This window comes from Somniosus microcephalus, chromosome 5 (assembly GCF_052327205.1).
Source record: "Somniosus microcephalus isolate GS21.2 chromosome 5, FLI_Smic_1.0, whole genome shotgun sequence".
Lineage (NCBI taxonomy): Eukaryota > Metazoa > Chordata > Chondrichthyes > Squaliformes > Somniosidae > Somniosus > Somniosus microcephalus.
Window position 1 is genome coordinate 171709829 of NC_140991.1, and position 14798 is coordinate 171724626.

General features: G+C 44.1%; 1 protein-coding gene across 2 annotated transcripts in view; it reads right to left on the reverse strand.

The window, feature by feature from the left end:
• The window catches only part of polr1f (RNA polymerase I subunit F), a 33561-nt gene that overhangs the window by 3625 nt on the left and 15138 nt on the right, over nt 1-14798 (reverse strand). The window contains exons 2-4 of one of the 2 annotated variants that reach the window (XM_085988434.1): nt 6759-6836; nt 6247-6388; nt 1072-1274 (exon numbers count right to left, since the gene is read on the reverse strand). In XM_085988434.1, the coding sequence (XP_085844560.1) occupies nt 1072-1274; nt 6247-6388; nt 6759-6836 (423 nt within the window). The remainder of the gene's footprint in view (nt 1-1071; nt 1275-6246; nt 6389-6758; nt 6837-14798) is intronic. The other variant, XM_085988435.1, reaches the window with a different exon arrangement.

Genomic DNA, 14798 nt, shown 5'->3' on the forward strand with positions numbered 1-14798 from the left:
CCCCCACCCCCCCGAATCATACTAATCAAACAGAGGAGTTTATTTACTATTTCAAAGAATAAACTCACCAAGAAGACTGCAACGTTATAGCTCAGGTGGATGTAAAAGATCCCATGGCAATATTTCGAAGAAGAGCAGGGGAGTTCTCCCACTGTCCTGGTCAATATTTATCCCTTAACCAACATCACTAAAACAGATTATCTGGTCATTTATCTCATTGCTGTTCGTGGGAGCTTACTGAGCGCAAATTGGCTGTTGCATTTCCTACATTACAACAGTGCCTACACTTCAAAAGTACTTAATTGACTGTAAAGTGCTTTGAGACATCCTAAAGTCATGAAAGGCGCTATATAAATGCAAAAGTCTTTCATTTTATGTCACATGGGCAAGCCAAAATTGATCAAGACAGACAACCTGTGCAAACCCTTCCATTGTTGACATGCCAGATTATCTTGTGGTGTAGATAAAGCCACTCTATAAACATTAGAGCTGTTTCATCTACACATCCCTATAGTCCCCAAGTTAGCAAAGTGGTAATAGTTTTTGAATCTAGGTACCTTAGTGTGCGCAAAGCTGACAGATTATAAATGTGTCTTTTGGAGTTCAAATTACCACACATGGTGCAAATTAATTTTAATAACAGATTTTTACACATTTATCAAATTTTGGATTTTGCATTCACAATGGGGTAGACAAAATTATAATCACCCTTAATTGTTTAATAATAAAACTATTGTAGTTGTATGGGAAGGGTGAAATTCCACAGCAAAAAAATGCCGAGAATGCCCGTTCTCTTTACTTAATGACCTAATGAAATTGCAGAAAGTTGCAGCTTTGAAAAGTGGCATTTCAGAAAATGTAATTTTGTTAGCAGGTCATTAATTATGACGAAAAGCAGGCATTCTAGTTTTCACTCAAAGGAATTTCAGCCCAATGATTAATCCAAATTACAAGGTGCCAAGTCTGATCTGCATTGAAAACTCAATCAAAATTTAGATCAATCACAGCATCAGCACTCTCCCATTCAATTCTCATATATTTCATCATCACTAAATGTCTCGGTGTAGTTACCTTTTATCCAACCGTCCTCGAATGCACAATACACCAGCAACATCAGCATCCAGCTGCAGAACTTCAAACTTCAGGCTATCACCCACTGTCACGGCAAAGCCAGGCCAAATTCCATTGGCATGATGTGGCTTGGGTATCGAAGCATTAAAACACCCATGTACCAGACAACCAAGGTGACTTGGAGCAATTTTATTCACAACACCCTGAAAAAGTTCAGTACATGAAGTGATTAACCTATTGTCCTCATGCATATTAAAATCATTATACAAATGACAACAAGTGTGATTATTTTATTTAAAAAAAGACCAGAATTAACTTACGCTGCTAACCCCATATTCTAAGGATCAATGCAAACGCTTGTGATTTTATGTGCGTCTTTAAAAGGCACTGGCACTCACTGTATCTTGAACAGCTTGACAGTGCCTGTGAAAGCCTATGGCCCAGATTATTCTGCCCTCTTGGCTGAAGGAAGTGGTACAGTGGCAGTTCGCTGAAAAAATGAAAGGCTGTATCTGCTGCAGAGCAAATAATATTGTTTTTAAATATTTGTTTTAATTGTTTTAGACTTAAGGCAAGCACATTCATATTTACAAACTGGACAAAATGTCTTGGATGAGCTGCAATTTCCTCCAGTTACACGTTGGGGAGACTGAAAAAATCATCTTCAGCCCCCGCTACAAACTTCGTACCCTCACCAACGGTTCCATCCTCCTCCCCAGCAACAGTCTCAGGCTGAAGAAGATTGTTTGCAATCTTGGCATCCTTTTCAACCCTGAGCTAAGCTTCTGACCCCCATATACTCTCCAACACAAATACCGCCTACTTCCACCTTCAGAACATCGCCGGCTTCCACCCTGCCTCAGTCATTCTGCAGCTGAAACACTCATCCTTATTTTTGTCACCCTAGACTTGACTATTCCAATCCTATGAAATCTGCATTCCCACAGAAGCTGTGCCATTTTAAAATTAAATCTATATCCTGAAAAATCAGTAAGCCATAAAAATAATTCAATAGCAAAATACTGCGGATGCTGGAAATTTGAAATAACTAAAAATGCTGGAAACACTCAGCAGGCCAGGCAGGCCCAGACCTGAAATGTTAACTCTGTTTCTCTCTCCATGGATGCTGCCTGGCATAAAAATAATTCACTTGAAACAAGCCTGCCTTTTTTTTTTAAACAAACTCTAATTCTCCTTTACTCCAATCTAATTTTGAGTGACTTCTTTCCCCCTTCTTAAAACCCTTTGCCAGGTAACATTCCCCAACCAGAAGGGAAGGCAGCAGATATGTTTCTACATTTTTGCCTCTGCTCTTAAACTAGCCACTAGGAGGTGTGAGATTAACACAGCATTTGCCTCATAACGTTGCTTCCCTTTAGATGAATAGGAGCTGCTGGACTAATTTCAAGTCAAAATGTAGTAGGAAATCTTCTCTCTCTGTTCCAGAACCTCAGTGCACTAATGTGCTGACCCACCAAGCTGCAATTAACAAGATATTACAATACATATTTATTCAATGGGAAAAGCCCATTTGTCAAATTGAGTCACTCCTTTCAATGAACCAGCTGCAAGGTTATGCACTCTCCTCAACTGACTTCATCTCCCGAGGGAGACAAATAATTTGAGAGATAGAACTTCAAAATGGTGGTTCCATCTTAAGCTTGCAGGCAGTTAAGCAGTGCTGGGACTAGAGTCCTGGCGAATTGAATAACTAGGGCTGTAGAGAGGGCTTGAAACTAATTAGTGGGGGGGAGGTTTTAAGAGAGCGAAAAATAAAAATGACAGCGGAGAAGGCAATAGAGCAAGGTAGCAGTGGGGGAATTAAAAACCAGAGCGTGTCAGGAAGCGACAGAATGTATAATGATAAAGGTAAAGGGGTAAAAGCAGGAATAAATTGTCAGAAAACATATTTGAAAGTTCTTTATCTGAATGCACGCAGCATTCGTAAAAAAATTGACGAGTTGACGGTACAAATAACTACACATGGGTATGATCTGGTGGCCATTACGGAAACATGGCTGCAAGATAATCATGACTGGGAACTAAACATACAAGGGTATTTGACAATTAGGAAGGACAGGCAGGAAGGAAAGGGAGGTGGGGTTGCTATGTTAATCAAGGATGGAATCACTGCAATAGTCAGAAATGATATTGGGTCAAAGGATCAGGATAGTGAAATAGTTTGGGTGGAGATAAGGAATAAGAAGGGGAAAAAGTCACTAGTGGGCGTAGTCTATAGGCCTCCTAACAGTTGCAACTCTGTTGGTCGGAGTATAAATCAGGAAATAGTTGGGGCTTGTAATAAGGGAACAGCTATAATCATGGGGGATTTTAACTTTCATATTGACTGGACTAATCAAATTGGGCATGGTAGCCTTGAGGAAGAGTTCATAGAGTGTATTAGGGACGGGTTCCTTGAGCAGTATGTAACTGAACCAACCAGGGGGCAGGCAATCTTAGATCTGGTCCTGTGTAATCAAACAGGATGAATAAAAAATGTCCTAGTAAAGGATCCCCTTGGAATGAGTGACCATAATATGGTTGAATTCCAAATTCAGTTTGAGGGTGAGAGAGTTGGATCTCAAACCAGCATACTGAGCTTAAATAAAGGAGACTATGAAGGTATGAGAGTAGAATTGACTAAAGTGGACTGGGAAAACAGATTAAAGTGTAAGACGGTACAAGAGCAGTGGTCTACATTCAAGGAGATATTTCACATCTTTCAAGATAAATATATCCCACTGAGGAAAAAGGGGAGTAAAAGAAAAGACAGCCATCCGTGGCTTAGTAAAGTAATAAAGGATAGTATCCGACTGAAAACAAGGGCATATAAAGTAGCCAAATCTAGTGGGAGGATAGAAGATTGGGAAGCATTTAAAAGCCAGCAAAGAATAACTAAAAGATTAATTAAGAAAGGGAAGATAGATTATGAAAGTAAACTAGCAAAAAATATAAAAACAGATAGCAAGAGTTTCTACAGCTATATAAAAAGAAAAAGGGTGGCTAAAGTGAACGTTGGTCACTTAGAGGATGGGACTGGGAAACTAGTGGTGGGGAACATGGAGATGGCAAAGATGCTGAACAAATATTTTGTATCAGTCTTTACAGTAGAGGACACTAAAAATATCCCAACACTGGACAAACAGGGGGCAAGGGGGGGGGGGGGGGGGGGGGGAGGTGCTAAAGCCGATTAAAATCACTAAGGAGATGGTACTCAGTAATATAATGGGACTTAAGGCAGATAAATCCCCCGGACCTGATGGCCTACATCCTAGGGTCTGGAGAGAAGTGGCGGTAGGGATTGTGGATGCATTGGTGATTATTTTCCAGAACTCCCTGGACTCAGGAAAGGTCCCGGCAGATTGGAAAACTGCTAATGTAACACCCTTATTTAAGAAGGGAAGTAGACAAAAAGCTGGAAACTATAGACCAGTTAGCCTAACATCTGTGGTTGGCAAAATGTTGGAGTCCATTATTAAGGAAACAGTAACAGAGCATTTGGTTAAACATAATTTAATAGGACAGAGTCAGCATGGTTTTATGAAGGGGAAATCATGTTTGACAAATTTGCTCGAATTCTTTGAGGATGTAACATACAGGGTGGATAAAGGGGAACCAGTGGATGTAGTGTATTTGGACTTCCAAAAGGCATTTGACAAGGTTCCACACAAAAGATTACTGATCAAGATAAGAAATCACAGGATTGGGGGTAATATACTGGCATGGGTGGAAGATTGGCTATCTAACAGAAAACAAAGAGTTGGCATAAATGGTTCATTCTCGGGCTGGCAATCAGTAACTAGTGGTGTTCCGCAGGGGTCAGTGCTGGGACCCCAACTCTTTACAATCTATATTAACGATTTGGAGGAAGGGACCGAGTGCAACATATTCAAGTTTGCCAACGATACAAAGATGGGAGGGAAAGCAGTGAGTGAGGAGGACATAAAAAACCTGCAAAAGGACATAGACAGGCTAAGTGAGTGGGCAGAGATTTGGCAGATGCAATACAATGTTGGAAAGTGTGAGGGTATGCACTTTGGCAGAAAAAAATCAAAGAGCAAGTTATTATCTAAATGGAAAGAAACTGCAAAGTGCTGCAGTACAAAGGGATCTGGGGGTCCTGATGCATGAAACACAAAAAGTTAGTATGCAGGTGCAGCAGATGATCAGGAAGGCCAATGGAATCTTGGCTTTTATTGCAAGGGGGATGGAGTATAAAAACAGGGAAGTCTTGCTGCAGTTATACAGGGTATTGGTGAGGCCACACCTGGAATACTGCGTGCAGTTTTGGTTTCCATATTTAAGAAAAGATATACTTGCTCTCGAGGCGGTTCAGAGAAGGTTCACTCGGTTGATTCCGGAGATGAGGGGGTTGATGTATGAGGAAAGGTTGAGTAGGTTGGGACTTTACTCATTGGAGTTCAGAAGAATGAGAGGCGATCTTATCGAAACATAAAAGATTGTGAGGGGGCTTGATCGGGTGGATGCGGGGAGGATGTTTCCACTGATGGGTGAGACTAGAACTAGGGGGCATAATCTAAGAATAAGGGGCTGCGCTTTCAAAACTGAGATGAGGAGAAACTTCTTCACTCAGAGGGTAGTAAATCTATGGAATTTGCTACCCAGAGAGCTGTGGAAGCTGCAACATTAAATAAATTTAAAATGGAGATCGCCAGTTTTCTAGCAGATAAGGGAATTAGGGGTTACGGGGAGAGGGCAGGGAAGTGGACGCGAGTCTAGATTCGGATTAACCATGATCCTATTGAATGGCGGAGCAGGCCCAAGGGGCCGTATGGCCTACTCCTACTTCTTATGTTCTTATGTCTGGGATTTCATTCTAGCTTTATCTAACCACAACAGGTCTCATTTCACAAATTATATTCCTACACTCAGCATAGGAGTGAAGTTGCTGTGCTCAAGCATTCCAAACATCTGCAATCCTTCCTACAACCAAGTGCTTGTTGAACACCTTTTAAGCATTAATTATTTTTGATGGCAGTCTATTCTTAACACCTACTTTCCTGCCAATATCTGGCTTTGCTGGAGGCCTACAATTTCAATTTTGTTCTCAAGTATTCCCTGGTTCTAAATCAGTGATTAAGAGTTTCCGCATTCGCACTGCCTGCAACATGTTCCCTTAAGCTTTTCCCCCACTCCAATGAAACTTCAACTTACCACCAGCTTTTGTCCAGTTTTAGGTCTGAAGATAACAAAGTCTGCTTCAATGTTGAGATGTATATATCCTTGGTCATCATAGATGTCACCTAATTCACCAACTAATCTGACTTTATCGTAAGCAATTGGGACACCCTGCAGACTAACACATGTTAGAGGTTAGACAATCATTCCAACAGAATTGGCTAGGTAAAAACTTAATACACAATAATTGTATAACTGCAATGAATGCTTACGAGCGGATTTGTTAAAAAAAATGCATTTAAAATTCCATTCTGAAATGTCTCATCAAAATGGAAATTGCTGGAAATATTTTTTCCTGAGTATTACTATACCATAAAAAGATGAGTGAAGACACAGCATGTATGATGGATTTTAGAGTATAAACTATCCATTTCCAACAATTACAAAATGTTCAGCCAAGACTGAAATTGCAAGTGTGATAGGGTAGCTACAATGGACCCCATAAATGACACGATTCCCAGTCTCGGAGGTATTTGCCCTCAGCTTACCCAAGAGAATGAGTTTCGCCAGTTTTGGCGGGGTCATCAAACACATCTTCTGGGACAAAGGAGCAGCACTGATGGGATCTGTGGAAGTAACCACAGGTCAGGATGTTGTCGCCCAATTCAACGGTGCTTTCTCAATAAAGGAAATGTTTTTTTCCCCATCTCTCCCGAGAGTGGAGTACTGATTCCCAGGCATCAGCAGTCCTATGCTACCTCACCCAAGTGGCCATTCATCACACGAGGTGAGACAGAGAGTGGCTATTCTACTGTGAATGGCATCATAACAGGCTGACCTGTCACTGATATACTGGCCTTCTCCAGCAGTGTCATTTTCCCCCCTCTCGATCAGGAGTGCTGGGCCAACTGGACCAACCCTACCGCTTCCTGCTGAGAACAGTTAACTCAGTACAGACTGGGAATCACACCTGGACCTTCTGTTTGGTTCAGTTTAATACAAAATGGGGTGGTGTCTTTATTCACTAAGCCACATCTAATTAAAAGTTGACATGAATTATACAGCGAATAATAGAATCACAGGCTTACTTAAACGCAATCATTTCATTAAGGGGTCCAGATGAGATCAGAAGCCACAAAATTGAAACTCTTGAGATCTTGAATAATTATCTGAACCCAAGATAAAATTACTGCTTTTTAATTAACTTCACATATCTAATTATAACATATGCAGCACAGATCGTAGGGGCAATTTTATTGCACTTTGGGTTTTTCCCAGCTGCAGATATCCATGTGATGTATACACCAAAGCAAATCAAAACATGAATCATTTCTTATTTTTCCAAGTGGAAAATCAACAGTTCATTCCCAAAACATTATGAAGAGAAAGAAAGAGCTTGTATTTATATAGTGCCTTCAATGATCTCAAGATGTTCCAGAATGCTTCAGTCAATGAAGTGCTTTTGAATTGGAGTCACTGTTGTAATATAGAGAATGCATCAGCCAATTTGTGCACAAGGTCCCACAAACAGCAATGAGATAAATGACCAGATAATCTGTTTTAGGGTAAATGTTGGCCAGGACACAGAGAGCTCCATTGTTTTTCTTTTACACCCATCAGAGAGGGCAGCCAGGAACTCTTAATGGCTCATTCGAAGGACCGCACCTCCCTCAGTACTGCAGCCGAACGTCTGCTAGATTACGTGCCCAAGTCTCTAGAGTGGGGCTTGAACCCACAACCATGCAACTCAGAGGCCAGAGTGCTACCACTAATACAAAGCTGCCACAATAATACATTAATCATCGAATCACATTAATATAATCGACTCAGCTTTCACTCTATTGGGTTATATCATCTGAATAACCTCAGTTGTTATGTGGAAATACTCCATACATTTGATGTATACCTCCAAACAATATCATAATTATTCATCTTGAATGAATATCAGTGCACTGACAGTTGCTGCAGGAAAGTTGAGATTGACAACAAAAATACAAAAGTACAGGATGTTCTTTCTATATCTTCCTCCCCTCCTAAACCCCCCCCCCCCCCCCGGCTCTGCACCTGCTTAATATCTGTTACATCTCCAGCTTTTTCCAGTTCTGATGAAGGGTCCCAGACCTGAAACGTTAACTCTGTTTCTCTCTCCATGGATGCTGCCTGGCCTGCTGAGTATTTCCAGCATTTTCTGTTGTTATTTCAGATTTCCAGCATCCGCAGTATTTTGCTATTATATTAGTGTTTGGTTCACTGCCACCTCTCTTCTAGGAATGCCTACCTTGAAGAAGTTCTGCTCTTCTCTCCGACGGGAGTTCCGTTTATCTATTCAACCTTGTTCATCGTCATTGCTTTCAGTTTCCCTTCTCGTTTTTGACCAGGTATCTGCCAAGACTCGGTTTCACAGCCACATCTCTTTCCTCAGTAACTGTCTCCGGTTCAGAGTTATTCCACGTGGATTCCAACTAAACTTCCACCCTTCATGTTTTGGATCCACCCAGGATTACAAATATCTCCTCGATATTCATCGTTCTTCAAACTACTGCTCTCGCCGCATCTTGAGATCCACGTTCAATGCCATGCGCCGCCACATGAACAACCTCGACCTCTCTCTTCAGCAGCACCGACGCACTCTATTTCAATGCTGTCCGGGTCCACAGTTCCATTTCATCCTTCGACTCATCAGACGCTTCAACAAAAAACTTTTTTTCTTCCTTTCTGATGTCAAGGATCGCAAGCTTCGTCAACTCGAGGACACCAACGCCCCCCCAGAACCTTCTTCCCCGTTACTTTCCTCCGATCCGATCCCTTCTTCCAGTCTCACCCCCTGCCGTGTTTTCACTATCCCCTCTGACCTTCCCCTCTCTGACCCCGAATGTTCAGTCCTGAACAAAGGCCTGAGCTTCATCCCCTTACGCCCCCACCTGAATGAATTTCGAGCTCGGCACGATGCTGAGCTCTTCTTCCATCGCCTTCGTCTCCGTGCCCACTTCTTTGGCCAGGAGTCTTCCCCCCCCGCACGGCTGATCCTTTCTCCCGCTTTCTAAATTCTCGCTCTACTTGGACCCCTCCCTCTGGCCTTCTACCCTCTCTAGATCTTTTCATTGCTAACTGCCGACGTGACATCGGCCGTCTCCATTTCTCTGCTCCCCTCACTCACTCCAACCTAACTCCCTCTGAACTTGCAGCATTCCATTCTCTCCGATCCAACCCTAACATTATCATTAAACCTGCTGATAAGGGTGGTGCTGTTGTTGTTTGGCGAACCGACCTCTACCGTGCGGAAGCTGAACGCCAACTCTCCAACACCTCCTCCTACCTCCGCCTGGACCATGATCCCACTAACAAACATCAAGCCATTGTTTCAAAGTGTGTCACTGACCTCATCTCCTCTGGAGATCTTCCCTCCATGGCCGCCAACCTTATAGTCCCCCAACCCCGCTTACCTCCTTCCCAAGATCCACACACAGGACTGCCCTGGTAGACCCATCGTTTCAGCCTGTTCTTGCCCCACGGAACTTATCTCTTCCTATCTTGACTCTATTTTTCTCCCCTTGTCCAGTCTCTTCCCACCTACATTCGCAACTCTTCCGACGCCCTCCGTCACTTTAACAGTTTCCTGGCCCCAACCGTCTCCTTTTCACCATGGACGTCCAATCCCTCTACACCTCCATCCCCCACCAGGACGGCCTTCGGGCGCGCTGTTTCTTCCTTGAACAGAGGCCCAACCAGTCCCCATCCACCACCATCCTCCTCCGCCTGGCTGAACTTGTTCTCACATTGAACAACTTCTCCTTTGACTCCACTCACTTCCTCCAAATTAAAGGTGTTGCTATGGGAACCCGCATGGGCCCTAGCTATGCCTGCCTGTTCATGGGACATCTGGAACATTCTTTGTTCCAGTCCGACTCAGGTCCCCTCCCTCACCTCTTTTTCCAGTACATCGATGACTGTATTGGTGCCGTTTCCTGCTCTCGCCCTGAACTGGATAAGTTCATTCACTTTACTTCCAATTTCCACCCTGCCCTCACCTTCACATGGTCCATCTCCGACTCTTCCCTTCCCTTCCTTGACTTCTCCATCTCCATTTCTGGCGATCGGCTTTCAACAAACATCCACTACAAGCCCACCGACTCCCACAGCTACCTGGACTACACTTCCTCCCACCCCGCTTCCTGTAAGGACTCTATTCCATTCTCCCAGTTTCTCCGTCTCCGCCGCGTCTGTTCTGACGATGCCACCTTCCATACTAGTGCTTCTGACATGTCTTCCTTTTTCCTCAACCGAGGATTCCCCTCTACCATGGTTGACACGGCCCTTGACCGTGTCCGTTCTATTTCCCGCACTTCTGCTCTCACCCCTGCCCCTCCCTCCCAGAACCACGATAGGGTTCCCCTTGTCCTCACCTTTCACCCCACCAGCCTCCACATTCAACGGATCATCCTCCGCCATTTCCGCCACCTCCAACGTGATCCCACCACCAAACACATCTTCCTCTCACCTCCCCTTTCAGCATTCCGAAGGGACCGCTCCCTCCGCGACACCCTGGTCCACTCCTCAATCACCCCCAACAGCCCTGCTCCTTCACCTGGCACCTTCCCGTGCAAGCGCAGAAGATGCAACACATGCCCTTTTACCTCCTCCCTTCCCACTGTCCAGGGCCCCAAACACCCCTTCCCAGGTGAAACAGCGATTTACTTGTACTTCTTGCAACTTAATATACTGTATTCGCTGCTCACGATGCGGTCTCCTCTACATTGGGGAGACCAAACGCAGATTGGGCAACCGCTTTGCGGAACACCTCCATTCAGTCCGTACGGGTGACCCTGAGCTTCCGGTCGCCTGTCACTTTAATTCACCGCTTCACTCCCACTCTGATCTCTCTGTCCTCGGCCTATTACATTGTTCCAATGAAGCTCAACGTAAGCTCGAGGAACAGCACCTCATCTTTCGATTGGGCACTTTGCAGCCTGCCGGACTCAACATTGAGTTCAACAATTTCAGATAATTATCCCTGCCCCCATTTTTCATGCTGTATGATTTTTGCCATTCCCATTTGCAACATTTTATCTTTCCTGCCTCTTACAAAAGTACAGGATGTTCTTTCTATTTCTTCCTCCCCTCCTAAACCCCCCCTCCCTGTCTCTGCACCTGCTTAATATCTGTTACATCTCCAGCTTTTTCCAGTTCTGATGAAGGGTCCCAGACCTGAAACGTTAACTCTTTCTCTCTCCACGGATGCTGCCTGGCCTGCTGAGTATTTCCAGCATTTTCTGTTGTTATTTCAGATTTCCAGCATCCGCAGTATTTTGCAATTATAACAAAAATAAAGATACTATATAAAGTTGAAAAAGTATACATATTTATTTGATGAACCCTAACAATTAGAAACTGACTTCAAGGGATCAATCTAGTCTCAGGGTTCAGATAACAGTCACAAAGCATAAGAACAGAGATTTTGCAATTTTATGTTACTTAAACATTAGCAATGAAAAAGAGAGTAATCTAATTACTCCTTTATTAAGTTAATACTTCACTAGCTGACATCCTATCTAGAGGCTTTGGGCAGGTTCAGATGTTTGTTGCTCACAGCAAGTATGGTGAAAAACTGCAGGAAGGGGTGGAGGACTGGACCCCATTTTGGATGTGGGCACAGCGGATCTCAGCGAAGACCAAGGATCAAACCGAACCCAGGGACCTGGTGGAGGTCTGGTAGCAATCAGGCTGGAAATAAGAACAGGAGTGGGCCATTCAGCCGCTCAAGTCTGTTCCACTATTCAGCAAGATCATGGTTGTTCTGTACCTCAACTCCATTTACCCACCTTTGATTCATATCCCTTGATACCCTTACCCAATAAAAATCTGTCTTGCCCATTTCAATTGACCCAGCACCCAAAGCCTTTTGGGGAGTGAGTTCCAGATTTCCACTACCCTTTGTGTGAACAAGTGGATCCTGATTTCACTCAAATGATCTAGCTCTAATTTTATTATGCCCCTTGTTCTGGATTCCCCCACCAGAAGAAATGGTTTCTGTGTCTACCCTAGCAAACCCCTTTATCACCTTAAAGATCTCAATTAAATTAGCCCTCATCCATCTAATTTTATACAATCTGTCCTCACAATTTAACCCTTTAAATCCTGGTATTATCCTGGTGAATCTGCACTGTACCGTCTAAGACCAATACATCTTTCCGGAGGTTCAGAGCCCAAAACTGAATGTAGTACTCCAGATGGGGTTTGACCAAGGCTCTGTACAACAGAAGCATCACTTCCTCACTGGGACACAAGGAGCCAGTGGAGCTTGGCAAATGCAGGGGTAATGGGTGTGTGGGACATTGCGTGGATGAGGGGTCTGGCCAAAAAAAGTTGAAGTTTATCAAGGAGACATTTGGTGATTACAGCAAGGGAGGTGTCAATCAAGATAGTGGACACATGAATAAGGGGTCCAGCAGCAGTGGAGCAAGATAATGGTGTAAGCAGGCAACCTTGGGGATGTCTCAATTTTTGGTTTAAAGTTCATCTCAGGGTCAAACAGAATGCTAAAATTACAAACCATCCTGGGAGGGCAGCTAGATAGGTGATGGAGTCAAACCCAGAAACACAAAGGTGCTGGCAATAAGATGGTTCCAATATCGTCAATGTTGACCTGCAGGAAACCATGGGGGAAAAATTGGGTTGCTTTGTGCCTCCCATTAGTACCCTAACGGGGCGCAAAGCAAATAGCCTGGGCACGGCACCGCCTGCGAAATTCAGCGGGAGGTTAGTGGCGGCGGTAACTGTCAGCGCCACAGGGCGCTGCGCCACCGATGATGTCATCGCCATGCGCAGCGCCCCGGCCGCGATCTTCGGTGGCACCCCTCCCCACCCCCGACTTACCGCCGGACGCTATGTCCGCCGGGGTCAGGGGGGCCTACCTGTGGCCGGGGCGGCTCTAGTTAAAGGGAAGGTGGCGGGCGGCCATTTTTGTTGCTGCCTGCCAGCACCTCCTCCAGTGCCGGGCTTGTTTGCCGGCACTCCCGATCCCTGGTGGCCCAGCCAGGCCCCTCCCCTTTAAGAAGGGGAGGAAGGCCTGCAGTACTGCGGTGCGACGTGCCGCGATATTCCCTTGCAGCGCCCCAAGAGGGAGGCGGGGTGCTTCCAGTATGGCCCCTCCTCCCTCTCGGGGCACTACCACTCAATTTCGGTCGCGGGGGCACTAATTTTTCCGGGGTGCTAAAAGTGGCGATGCAAGCTGGTGATATCACCGAGAGACAACATGTAGATGATAAGCTACCAAGGATGGAGCCTGTGGCATGGAGGAGCTGACCATGGGAGAAGAAACTGTGAGAGACGTAGTGATTACATTGGGACAGGATAGAATTAGAACAGTGTTTCTCAAACTGGGGTCCATAATTTCAAGTCTGCTCCCCTTTATAAAACCGACACTGGTTCAGTTCTTGCGAATTAGTCTCAACAGCTGGGAGATTGGTTAGGCTGATGTTATATTCGAAATTCGTAATCCAAGAAGTGCACATAATTGACCAGTAAACATAATCAATCATTATTCAGAGGTAATTAAAAAATGCATCGATGTAATTATTGTTTACACACGCACTTCCTTGCATATCTAAACTGCTGGACTGGAGTCTGTAATTGTACACTACACGTTTCAGCTATACTTCAACACCACTTCATCAGTACTCGTTAAACAAGAGCATTGTAGGCTCTGTGTGTGAATATTGTTTGTAGGCTGTGTGTGAATATTGTTTGTAGGCTGTGTGTGTGAATATTGTTTGTAGGCTGTGTGTGAATATTGTTTGTAGGCTCTGTGTGTGTGTGCGAATATTGCTTAGTGTTGGGGTATTTTTAACCTTTAGTCAACTAAGAATAGATTTTTTTAAATTACTAGATAATAAACGGCAGTGAGTTTTCATATTTAGTGCCAGTGCCTCACAAGGCGTTACTAGCATCATTCACTATAGATGAATGCGCGAGACTAGTTTTTTTATGCATGGGACTAGTTGTTTATTCGCTTATATGTAAATCGACAGGAGATTAAATAACAGCTACTAATTAAAAAATGCTGGCGATTATTTTGATTCCTATTACACTCATAAATTTAAAAACTTGTGTGTAAAGTTTTATTCAGCATTTTAGAGTACAGGAAACTTTGTGTTATCCGGAGGCTAAATGTCCGGCAAGCTCGAGCCACCGGTAAAAATCAGGAGCCGTTTTTTTTCTTTTTGTTTCTTTTCGTTGCTTTTTTCTCAACAGTCAAGCTCTGCAAGGTCTGTAGCTAAGCAACAGCTTCAGCTAGAGATGCTATAGAGACGCTTGCCGACTGTTTAAAAGCTGTTGCTAAGCAACAGGGTTTGTTGATTCACAAGGAGCTGAAAATCTCCATGTTTCAACATTAGCGCTGGAGTGTCCGGCAGTTTTGAGGGAATGGCAACAGCTCGGTCCCGTCGGTGCCAGATAGCACAAAGTTTCCTGTAATATGCATTGATCTATCTTTTGGGGGGCGAGGGGCTTGTGTTTTACACCAATCTGTTAAATTTGCGTCATGCAGCTTTGTTTATCATCATATTTTTGTTTCCTCCCTCATCTGGTCA